This window comes from Pinus tabuliformis, chromosome 7 (assembly GCF_031772625.1).
Source record: "Pinus tabuliformis cultivar Carrire ecotype Pingquan chromosome 7, CPIR1, whole genome shotgun sequence".
Taxonomy (NCBI): domain Eukaryota; kingdom Viridiplantae; phylum Streptophyta; class Pinopsida; order Pinales; family Pinaceae; genus Pinus; species Pinus tabuliformis.
Window position 1 is genome coordinate 843866596 of NC_142293.1, and position 13234 is coordinate 843879829.

Here is a 13234-nt window from a genome sequence, read left to right on the forward strand (position 1 = left end):
ATCCTATAATATCATAGTCTAGCTTAGGGATGAAATTTATAACTAATTCAAATGATTAATCGATCTTATTTATTTTTAACAATCAATTTAATGGAAATGGATTTAATTCTAAACAAGATTAATAGTTGTAATGCAACATAGTCCCTACCTCTATTGTTAATTACTTGACTAAGGTAGTGTGGGGTCCATGTTTTGTCGTTATTCGAGAATGCTTTGTTTGAACAATCGTCTCTGCAATTTTTTGTTATTCTCGCCTCCGCACATGCTTCCTCTGCACATCCACATTTTTCACAATGAAAGCTACCTCTACATAGTGTCCTTCGCACCTTCGCACTCCACACATGTCGTCGTTCAACAATCTGTGTTAGAACTTTAACATTACTGTTTTAAAAAATAAACAAATCAAATACTCAACAGAGAAGTTAGGATAATGGGTGCTCCATGAAGAAGTGTCTTACACAAGAAACATGAATACTTTATTCAGAAGTAACACACCTCCTCCATCTGAAATAACAATTGTAGTTTAAATATATTTGTAATAATTTGTCTACTTTCCACTGTGCGGAGTGTTAAGTGACCTATGCACTTCACACATTGAAAACCACCTCCACACTCACCACATATTATAAAATCACGCTATAAACTAAATATTGATTCAAGAGTGTTGATTTTTCTTCTCATTCACAACTTTTGGGGCAATAGCTGATTGGATGGGATACCCAAATTTTCCATCTCATAAAGCATTTTGATCTCCTCATCCCCAACCTCATATTCTAGGGGGACTCCACCATGATAAGCTCCAAGTGAACTAAGCTCTTCTAAGCGGGGTGCATGAAGAATATGGTGCAATTATGGGGATAGATAGCGTGATCATGGTCATGCATAGTTTTAGTGGCTTCTTTGCCTTTTGGATGATGCACAAACACCCTAATGTTATTCGTTTCCTACTGATTTCCAGTTCTACTATTTGCATGACGTCATCAACCTACGATTCTCTTCTCAATGAGTATGACTCCGATGATGTAATGACAAGAAATTTAGGAAAATGGTATGGCATTATAGGTAGGAAGATTCCCCCTTAGACTCCCATCTCAACACCACTCTTTTGTGGAATCATAGCCCCCTATGATTGTGTCATTATCAATCTTACAACTAAAAATGTATTTCATTTTATTATTTTCAATATAGAATGTATACATATTACATCACTTGGTCCTTTGACATTTATCACATTTACACATATACATTTCTAATCTAGCGATCAAGATTCATGTATTACATTGTGCATAAGAGAAAGGGGACATCTTCCTTCAGCTGTTTAGAGTAGTGGAAGAGAGTATCGAAGTTGACTATTGAATGAATGAGGGTTTGAAGTGCCTAGTAGTGAGTAGAACAACATTATAATGAGAGTAATGGGTTGGGATAAAAAATGAAATCTTTGTATTCAGAAGTCGATACCCGATAATACACCTCCTCCATCTAAAATAATAATTGTAGTTTAAATATATTTGTAATAATTTTTTTACTTCCCGTTGTGCGGAGTGTGAAGCAACCTCTGCATTCCACACATCGAAAACCACCTCCACACTCGCCACATATTATAAAATCATGCTATAAACTAAAGATTGATTCAAGAGTGTTGACTGTTCTTCTAATTCACAATTTTTGGGGCAATGTCTGATTGAATGGGATACCCAAATTTTCCATCTCATAAAGCATTTTGATCTCCTCATCCCCAGCCTCATATTCTAGGGGGACTCCACCACGATAGGCTCCAAGTGAACTAAGCTCTTCCAAGCGGGGTGCATGAAGAATATGGTGGAATTTATGGGGATATAAAGCGTGATCATGGTCATGCATAGTTATAGTGGCTTCGTTGCCTTCTGGATGACGCACAAACACCCTAATGTTGTTCATTTCCTACTGATCGCCAGTTCTACAATTTGCATGACGTCATCAACCTACGATTCTCTTCTCAATGAGTATGACTCTGATGATGTAATGACAAGAACTTTAGGAAAATGGTATGGCATTATAGGTAGGAAGATTCCTCCCTTAGACTCCCCTCTCAACAACACTCTTTTGTGGAATCATAGCCCCTATGATTGTGTCATTATCCATCTTACAACTGAAAATGTATTTCATTTTATTATTTTCAATATAGAATGTCTACATATTACATCACTTGGTCCTTTGACATTTATCGCATTTACACATATACATTGTTAATCTAGCGATCAAGATTCATGTATTACATTGTGCATAAGAGAAAGGGGACATCTTCCTTCAGTTGTGTAGAGTAGTGGAAGAGAGTATCGAAGTTGACTATTGAATGAATGAGGGTTTGAAGTGCCTAGTAGTGAGTAGATCAACATTATAATGAGAGTAATGGGTTGGGATAAATGAAATGAAATCTTTGTATGAGTTTCATTCATCCTATAATATCATAGTTTAGCTTAGGGATGAAATTTATAACTAATTCAAATGATAATCGATCAATTTCTCTTTAACAATCAATTTAATGGACATGGATTTAATTCTAAACAAGATTAATAGTTGTAATGCAACATAGTCTCTACCTCTACTATTAATTACTTGACTAAGGTAGTGTGGGGTCCATGTTTTGTAATTATTCAAGAATGTCTTGTTTCAGGAATCGTCTTTGCAATTTTTTGTTATTCTCGCCTCCGCACATGCTTCCTCTGCACATCCACATTTTGCACAATGAAAGCTACCTCTACACAGTGTCCTTCACACCTCCGCACTCTACACATGTCGTCGTTTAACAATCTGTATTAAAACTTTAACATTACTATTTTAAAAATTAAACAAATCAAATACTTGACAAAGAAGTTAGGATAATGGGTGCTCCATGAAGAAGTGTCTTACACAAGAAACATGAATACTTTATTCAGAAGTAACACACCTCCTCCACCTGAAATAATAATTGTAGTTTAAATATATTTGTAATAACTTGTCTACTTTCCATTGTGCAGAGTGTGAAGTGACCTCGGGACTCCACACATTGAAAACCACCTCCACACTCACCACATATTATAAAATCACGCTATAAACTAAAGATTAATTCAAGAGTGTTGACTATTCTTCTCATTGACAATTTTTGGGGCAATGGCTGATACAAATGCGCAATTGTTTCTGGAGTATGAGCTGCACGTTTCTGATCACACTCAACAACAACATCATATTAATTTCGCTCTATCATGAATTAAATGTAAAATTGTATGTTGAGTTATATATGAATGTAAACGTCATTTTGTAATAGGTTAGAGAGTAAGAGGTAAGAGAAAAAAGAGCAGAAGTCTCCGGGAAGAAAATGGTGGAGCAAATTTTGGTGGGTGAGTGAAAACAATAGTTATTGTGTTTTACTGTTACTTTGCGTGAATGTAAATCAGTATAAATCTTAGTTTTTACTTGGTGAATGAGCCCTAGCCTCATGTGAATGTATTTTCATGTTTTAGAATTCAATACTAAGTTTTTATTACGTTGTTCCAACTTTATGTTGTTTATCTTTGAGTCTGAAATAACTCTGCAGTGGGCGAAATCCAAGTATGTGAAATAGCTTTGCGGTGCACAAAATTATCTCTGCAGTGCGAGGAGCTAGTTGCGCGAAAGTCAAAGAACTCTGCCCCTTTCGCGAAAATTAAATTTCCCAAATATTTTTTAACAAGGTACACCAACAAATTAAGAATTCATATCCAAAAAAAACCTTTTAACTTTGAAATTAAACTTTATCCCTCTTCTCACCTTTTCATTAAATTATATTTTTTAATTAATTAAATTTGAAAAGGAAAAATTATTATTTTATAGTTTTTAATTTACAAAATAATAACTTTAATTAAATAAAAATAAGTTTGTTATTTTATTTTCACGGGTTCTGAAAAGTTAATGTTTTGTCTATCAATAGAAATGCTGATCGCAATATTGAGTTTGTGTCGGACAAATAAATTCCTTAGCTTCTTTCTGTTTCAGAAAAATTAACATGTGTGCGTTAATAGTACAGTGAGGAAATGGTGAAGAGGCCATCATATACAGTGACTTATCATTCAGTTAATGTTTTCATGGAATTTTCCTCTTTTCATGTCCAACTGACACCCACAAGACTTCTTTAGCCTTCAGAATAAGCCCCACGTCAAACATGCATGCAAAACAAAAAGACCTAATTCCCTTTATGTCCAAAATGTTTCTAATCGCCATCACACTTTGGTTGGCTGAGAATAATTATATATACGCATCAACTTCTGCAGATTTTAATTTAATTTAATAATAAGTTGCGGCAGAAATGGCTTTCACTGTTCAAAGGTTTGTGGGTATAATTCTTGCTGCATTGCTCTTTGCCGGTCCTCAGTTTGTGTTGGCTCAGTTGGATTACAAAGATGCTCTGCACAAGTCTATTCTGTTTTTGGAAGCTCAACGTTCAGGAAAACTGTCCAGCAGGAGCAACAGGATAAGGTGGAGAGGAGATTCTGCTCTCACAGACGGACAAATCCAAAATGTAATAACATAATTATTCATTTCGGTATCTCTATATATTCCTCAATGCTCTAGAAGTGTTGTTAATCATACCCAAAATGGGAAAATAACGATGCTGATCAATGCATGCTATAGTTCATATAAAACTACAATTTACAATCTTTTGAATTAGAGAACACAGGTTTCCTAATTTACATTATTTTGAATTAGAGATCAAAGGTTACCTAAGTTACAATCTTCTGAATTAGAGATCATAGGTTGCCTGCATTTAGATTTTTAGATTTTCTTTCATTGTTGAAGTTAATTGAGTGTGCTGGCAACTTGTTTCCATTCTTGTTATGTTCCGCTCTACCCAAATGACTACAACCACGTAGCAATGTAGAGTTATATTTCTTATAATGTCTGCTCTCCTAGTTTGTTTGGAACATCATTCCTAGTATGGCCATTCTCCAGTTTTCTTGAACTAACATTGCAAACTCATACACAGATATACGCTTTCACAGTTTTAATGAGGTATGTTGTTAAAAAACAAAGACATCGTGGAAACGTTGGGCACAAAATCCAAATGATAGCTATGGTTAAACCCTAATAAGTTGTTAACCAAAAAAATTTGGCCCATGGATTAGTTATGTGGTTAAAAAACAAAGACACCGTGCAAAAGCTGGGCACAAAATCCAAATGATAACTATAGTTAAACCCTAATAATAAGTTAAACAAAAAAATTGGTCCCTGGAATTTTGGCTGAAAGTTAAATCCAGGTAATAATATTCATTCACAGTTATTCAAATGGCCAAACCTATCAGTCTTGGTTGAATGATTAGAGCAGCATGTTGATATTGCTCACCAAGATTCAAATAACCAGATCTATGGTAATGCCAGTTATTCCTCACCACGACTTAAATTGATAGATCCATGCTTCACTCAGCATGTCCTCGCAATTCGTAGATACTTCTAGAAATTCTGAGATACTATGGTAAAGAACATACCCACTTTTTAAATTGAGATTTCTTTGAGAATTGAGGATACAATTATGTTTCACATTGATCGTACTGTGTATATGTGCAGGTGGATTTAGTGGGCGGTTACTACGACGCTGGGGATAATGTGAAATATGGGCTTCCCATGGCATTCACCATTACCATGCTGGCATGGGGAGCCCTTCAGTACGGAGATGAACTTGCAGCAGCTGCAGAGTTGGAAAACGTTAGGGATGCTATTAGGTGGGGAACTGATTATTTCATCAAAGCAAGCGCCACCGAAAACCAGCTGTGGGTTCAGGTGAAATAATTAACGTCCCAATCAAATCACCCCAAGTATCACACCAAATAACCACTGATGACTGCATCTATAGGTGTTTTCTAACGATTTCGGTTTCATATGAAACACTAGGGAAAATTTAACTAACTATATATTGTCTATGAAATTAGTCCGAAAGATCAACATGGAGCGTAAGTTTCACTGGCTTTTTTTAGGTGGGAGATCCAACTGCAGACCATAAGTGTTGGGAGAATCCAGAGACAATGGACACTCCAAGGACTTTGTACAAAATAGATACATCCACTCACGGAACAGAAATCACAGCAGAGACTGCTGCAGCATTGGCTGCTTCCTCCATCGTCTTTGCAGCCATTGACAAACATTACTCCAGTCTTCTGCTCAAAAGAGCTACTTCGGTATAAGATTATGCCTCTTCCAAAACCATTTCTACCTGTTTAAAACACATAATCTGTTTGTTTGATGATGAATGATTTTATAACTACCTCTAGTTTAAATTTGATTTAATATATTCTCTTAATGATTACTGTATTTATTTGGAAATTGATGAATGCTTTTATAACCACCTCTAGTTTAAATTTGATTTAATATATTTTCTTAATGGTTAATGTATTTGTTTGGAAATTGGGGTTATTTTGATTTAATATTATTTGCTTAATAATTACGGTATTTGTTTGGAAATTGGGGTTATTTTGAGTGGTAGATTGTTATAGATTCAAATCTTTATTAATAATATGATGAAATATTTTTGTATTAGCTTAGAATTTTGTGAATTTTTAAGTGAGTGAACTAACCTCTTACCAGAAACCTCACTTTATTTCACAAACTTATTTTTAGCATTCAAAATTTAAAATTAATCTAATGGATTTCCCTCTCTAACTTTTTACGACACTGATGTAATTGAATAGGTCATTTATTGCAGCTTTTTCGTTTTGCGGACCAATACCGCGGAACATATGATGGAGAGTGCCCTTTCTATGATGTATCGTTTCCCATATTATAAGTGATTTTTCATTTTCAATTCACACCATTATTTAAACTACAGAGTGAGTAACTTCATGACCAACATGCAGGATGAGCTTGCATGGGCAGCGGCGTGGCTATATAAAGCAACTGGATTTTCAGGTTATACCAAATACATACTACAGCAGAATTTTTGTACTTCCAATGAGTATGAGTTCAACTGGGATCTCAAATGTGCTGGAGTTCAAATGCTCATGTCTAGTGTAAGTCGATATCCACATAAACATATTGATCACCAAATGTTCAAGCCAGTCAACTGACCATATCCTCATAAAACTAATAATCATGGTAGTTATATTTCTCTGGAGAAACCAAGCTACAAGTTTACAGAGGCCAAGCAGAAGTGAAGTCCTCAATTCAAAAATTCCATTACACCAGGTATTTGAAAGCTTCTCCTCTTATGTTCTGAGTTTCAAAATTTAGGTCCTTAACAGTATTTGTATCTGTTGCACTTGGGCACGAGGGTTGTTGTATGTCAGAGATGGTGCAAATACACAATATGCTATAGGCACATCATTCCTCGCATCAGTTTACAGTGACTTACTTTCAAGATATAACCAATGCCTGCAATGTGGCGATCAAACCTATGAACCAACCATTCTTATCGCATTTGCCAAACAACAAGTACATATACCTATAACTTTTTAAGTTTTGCAAAATATTTAATTAACGAGGGGAAGAGTTTATCACACTTCTATATCCATTCTAGCTTTCTCAGAGTATAAGAGATTCAAAGTTACATAAATTTAAATTAGTTTTTCCTATCATAATAATTCGAACATCCAGCAAAGTAGTCGCTCACAAATTCACATCGTGCTGAGACCGCCTTGGTTTTCTGGATGCAATAATAATTTAGCTAATGGGTGCATTTCGTTGGTATTGTAATTACAGGTCGATTACATTTTGGGTAAGAATCCCGCAGGTATGTCTTTCATGGTGGGTTTTGGTAATTACAGGTCGATTACATTTTGGGTAAGAATCCCGCTGGTATGTCTTTCAGGTTGGGTTTTGGTGACAAATATCCAGAGCAACTTGCAAGCTCATCACAGAGGATCCTCCATAGTTTCGATATATGAGGATTCCAGGAAGATATCATGTACCGAAAGTTTCACTTTGTGGTTCAAGAGACAAGCACCTAACCCAAAGGAATTAATAGGTGCAGTTGTGGGAGGGCCTGATCGCTATGACGGGTTTGAGGATAACAGGGCCGATTCGAACAAGATTGAGCCCACAACGTCTATCAATGCTCCTCTTGTGGGAGTCCTGGCTAAGCTTCACAGCAACAGCATGGAATCACCGACTTAACTTCAAAATGTTATGTTAGTAATCTATTTTCCTAAGTTTGTATTCGCTAATCTGATCCGATGGAAGTATGTGAATTTGGTAATTTTGGCATTCATAATTGGTTTTTTTTTTTTTGTTTCATCCTCTTAATCCTATAACCAGATTGAAGACTTATTCTGTTTCTTTACATCTTCGATACCGTGCGCAGATTAAAAATTCCTCTATTTTTTAATATAAGTAGTGGCATTAGTTTACAAAACAATAGTGTATGGAAGTCTCTGAAGAGACTCTGTGCCATGATGTGATGCAGTTAGTTATTTATGAGTCTGATCCTCTGTGCCATGATGTGATTCAGTTAGTTATTTATGAGTACATAGGGATTATGTTATTATGGAAACTATTTATTTATTAATGTAGAGACTGTTCTTGTATTGGCCTATAGGCATGAATTAACAAGCCAGCAACAAGGTTTTCTCGGGAGCAGAAGGAAGAGATAGATATGAATTAATTAAAATTGTTCATCATGTATATTTGTTGTAAATAATATAAATATATTGTAAAAGTGTTGAATATAAGTAGAGAATGATGGGCAAATTGAATATAGGTGGGTAACAAGATTAGACCATGTGGACATTATGAAATGGACTTTGATTTTTGTTTAATTTATGTTTTTTTTATGAAGTATAAAATTATTTGAAGAATATGGGCTGATATAAGTATGACCTATAAAATTATATGAAGAATATGCACTAGTAGACCAAGAGTATTTTTGAGACATTTTTTTAAGATAAAAGAAATCTTGTTTTAAAATCACTTTTATTTTAGTTATTTTACAAAAAAAAAATAATATCAATTGAATTGTCTTAAATATAAAATTGAAGACAAACAATTTGAGACAAAAATATTTTAAGACAAAATTTATATTTAAGACAAAAATAGTTTAAGACAAAAATTTAAATTTGAGACAAAAATATTTTTAAGACAACTTTATATTTAAGGCAAAAACAATTTAAGACATATATTTTAAGACAACTTTAAATTTAAGACAAAAACAGTATGAGATAAATATTTTTAAGACAAAATAGTTTAAAACAAAATTATTTTAAGACAAAACTTTATATTTAAGACAAAAACAATTTGAGACAAAAATATTTTAAGAGGAAACATTATATTTAAGACAAAAGAGTTTAGGACAAAATTATTTTAAGGCAAAACTTTATATTTAAAACAAAAACAATTTGAGACAAAATTAATTTAAGACAAAACTTTATATTTAAGACAATGGTCACTTAAAAGGAAACTCATTTAAGAAAATTAACCATTAAGGCAAAAACATATCAATTTAAGGCAATATTATCTAACAAATGCAAAATTGACTCTAACAGTGTGCCCTAAGTCCGTGAGCTGGGTGCTACTATCCCGCGCCTATATCGAGGTTGTTATTTCACTTACCATTCATGTTATCTTATATAACGACAACGATTTTTTGGGTTCTTCACACTACTACACTAAGGCTACTTTTAAGACAAAAGAAATCTTTTGTCTTAAAAAATCATTTTTTATTTTAGTTATTTTACATTAAAATTTAATATTAATTGAATTGTCTTAAAAATAAAATTTAAGACAAAAACAATTTGAGACAAAAATATTTAAGACAAAACTTTATATTTAAGACGAAACTTTAAATTTAAAACAAAAACAGTTTGAGACAAAAATATTTTAAGACAAAACAGTTGAAGACAAAAATATTTTAAGACAAAACTTTATATTTAAGAAAAAAACAATTTGAGACAAAATTATTTTAAGACAAAACTCTATATTTAAGACGAAAACAATTTGAGACAAAATTATTTTAAGACAAAACTTTATGTTTAAGACAAAAACAATTTAAGGCAAAACTTTATATTTAAGAAAATGGCCACTTAAAACGAACTTATTTAAGACAATTAACAATTAAGATAAAAACATATCAATTGAAGACAATATTATCTAACAACTACGAAATTGACACTGACAGTGCACCTTAAGTCTGCCAGCGTGCAGGCTGCTATTGTCTCGCGCCTATACCGAGGTTGTTTTTTCACTTACCATTCATGTTATCTTATATAAAGACAACGATTTGTTGGTCTCTTCGTTTTGTGGGGGTAGTTGACTCTTAACAACGCAACAAATTTTCCTTGTAAGATTTCCTTGACATCAATTCCACTTTTTTCCCTTTGATCTTTGTTGATACGATTAGAGACAATTTGTTTGTTGTTGCATTCAGTCGGTGAGTCACTTTGGTGCTTACTATTGCAGAGCAATTGATAAACTAACTAAATTGTGGACTCCTTCTCCTGGTTATGTGATTAAGCCTCGAGTTTAAATTTCCCTTAATATGCATCCCCTTAGACTTTGGATCTATATCAAGGTAATCAACTATAAGAAATATTACAATGTGGCTGGCTTACAATTGGGTAGAGAGTTGAAGTTCTTCCTTCATTTTCAGTCATCATTAAACACACAGATCGATAAGTGTACATTCATTATGTGTATTTCCTTATGGAGTGTGATGAATCTTGTTACAATGTGAATGGTGCAATATATTGCGTGTTTGTAAATGTAAATGAATGTCTGAGTTTTGACGCTCATTGTGTCTTTGTGATTAGAACGATGTCATGTATGCACATGAATTTTAAAGTGTGCCTAGGATATGCTATTCATTATTATGTGCATGGTGAATTTGCATTTATGTGTTCATATTTAATCAGTTGATTTCCAAATTTATGGGTATACTTAGTTTAACCAATCCCTATGCTAGTTATTCTATTAAAACTAAGAATTTAGGTATCAAGAATTGCGCCACGAGTCTCCTTAAAACTACAGGAGGGTGGGCGCACAACAATTATAGTCTTGCTTTATGAATAGAGCCTAGGTTTCTTTTTAGTCCATATATGCTATGTTTTCAAGGTTGAGAGGAAGTGGGAGATCATGACTTTGTTGACATGTTAGCAGGTCGAACACCTAGTGAACACTGGTGAAACCACACCCTAGTGGAACCATCTTGTGTGTATAGACACCAACCATAATCCATTGACCCTAGTGATCAAATCTAAGGTAAGAGAAAGGTCTACACATTTGGCCAAATGTTGTTTTATTTTGGGTGAGAATCCTAAAGGCCAAGAGTGTGGTCTAGGCATAACTGGGAGTGTTGAGAACATTTTTAGCTTCCCATCGCTGAGATATTTGTACCCTAAAACACCCTAAGGGTGTAAAAATTAATATAAATTTGCAACTATTGATGTATTTGAATTGAAAACAAGAGATTAAAAATTTCCTCTACTATTTTGTGAAATGGAAATCACAATTTAGAAACACATGCAATGACATGCAACCATAAAAAAAACACAAGAACACGATTATTTATAGGGAAACCCAATAGGGAAAAACCTTTCTACTACTTTTCATTAATCATATGAGAATACAAAGCTATTACAATGTCTTGCTTCAATCTTGAAGCACACCCTTCACTATAAAATTGTTCTTCTATTGATTGTCCTACTCTGGCAAACACTTAGTCAATTCAAAGTCCCATATTTATCCTATTTCCTTGCATGATTCCCAAGGAAATTAACTCCTAAATAATAGGGGAATTCACTATTCCCTTGTGAAAATCCCAAGTAATTGATCGTCTGCCTCAACACTCATCATGTACACTCAACTAGTATACAATTAATAATTACAGTGTGACTTTTACTCCACTTTAGTTTGGCAATTTAAATTCCATGCATGTTTGGGTTATTTTTAGCTGATTGACTAGTTTAACCGAGAGATCATTGAGTTAACAACAATTCTACTACTCAACTGACTCAACTAGTTTCTTGAGCTCAGTTAACTGAGTCAAACTGAAAATAACTGAATTAGATTGCTAAATTTTAGCAACACTACATGCACAACTCTACTTCTAGCCTATAACTAGAATTTACTGAGTAAATAAGTAGACAAGACCATGTCACACAAGTTAACTTCCATCCAAGTCATATTGTTGATTTGGAAAATCGAATTACTAAATTTGACTAAGGAACAAGTCAAATTTAGCCTTTCTTGCTACATTTTCTAACACTCCCTCTTAGCAAGAAAGGGATTTTGAACCACCCATATCCTGCACTTGTGGAATTTGAATTTGCCTCTTGACAATGCCTTTTTAAATATATTTGCATCCTGCTTCTTAGTTGGAATGTATTGTAACATCATAATTCTCCTCTGCACACAATTCTGCAAGTGATGGTACCTGATATCAATGTGCTTGGACCTATCATGAAATATTGGATTCTCATAGAGTTTGATACAACTCTGATTATCACAATAAATCATTGTCAAATGCATCTGTTGACTGAAAATACCTACAAGTATTTTCCTCATCCATATGGCCTCACATGCTTCTTGACTTTAGCCATGTATTCAACCTCTGTTGAGTTGAGTGCCACATACCTCTGTTTCCTATGATACTAGGAAATAACTACAGACCAAACTCTGAAGATAGCACCCGAAGTACCTTTCTTGTCTGATGGACTCCCTCCCCAATTTGCATCAGTGAAGTGTTGGAGCTTCACTCCCTTTGTCCTCCTCTACCATACCCCATTCTTAGTTGTGTCTCTGAGGTACCTCAACACATGATTTTTCGCCTTCCAATAAAGCTTGGTGGCCTTAACCATGGCTTGAATCAACTAATTAGCTACATAACATATGTTAGGCCTTGTGTTCACCAGATACATAAAGGATCCCACAAGATATTTGTAGATGGTAGCATTTATTGCCTCTCCTAAAGAAGCACTCTCCTTCCTCCAGTTTGTAGCTAGAGGTGTGTCCATAGGCTTGCAGTTCTCCATGTAAAATCTCTAAAGTATTCAGAGGCGTACTTTCCCTGAATCACAAACATCTCACCATCACCCTACCATACTTCAAGCCCAAGGAAGTAATGTATCAATCCCATGTCCTTCATCTCCAAATCACTACTCATCTCCTCTAAGTATCAAGTCATCAACATACAATACCAAGATAAGCAACTTGACATATACCACAATGTGATAGAGGTTGGCATCTACTTCACTTTTGGTGAATCCCAATCAACTGATATATGTATAAATTTGAGTGTACCATGCTCAAGGTGCTTGTTTGACAC

The 13234-nt window shown here is 34.2% G+C and overlaps 1 protein-coding gene across 1 annotated transcript; it reads left to right on the top strand.

The window, feature by feature from the left end:
• Positions 1–4300: 4300 nt before the first annotated feature.
• Positions 4301–8094, top strand: LOC149250257 (endoglucanase 16-like). Its single transcript, XM_089453586.1, has 6 exons — positions 4301–4513; positions 5557–5769; positions 5964–6164; positions 6689–6753; positions 6812–6992; positions 7681–8094. The coding sequence occupies exons 1-6, from the start codon at positions 4301–4303 to the stop codon at positions 8092–8094; spliced, it is 1287 nt and encodes a 428-aa protein (XP_089309712.1).
• The last annotated feature ends 5140 nt before the right edge of the window (positions 8095–13234 follow it).

Coding starts and splice junctions, on each gene's coding strand:
- LOC149250257 (XM_089453586.1), top strand. CDS start 4,301: ATGGCTTTCACTGTTCAAAGGTTTGTGGGTATAATTCTTGCTGCATTG. Junction 5,770..5,963: donor AAAACCAGCTGTGGGTTCAG/GTGAAATAATTA, acceptor GGCTTTTTTTAG/GTGGGAGATCCAACTGCAGA. Junction 6,993..7,680: donor TTCAAATGCTCATGTCTAGT/GTAAGTCGATAT, acceptor TTGTAATTACAG/GTCGATTACATTTTGGGTAA.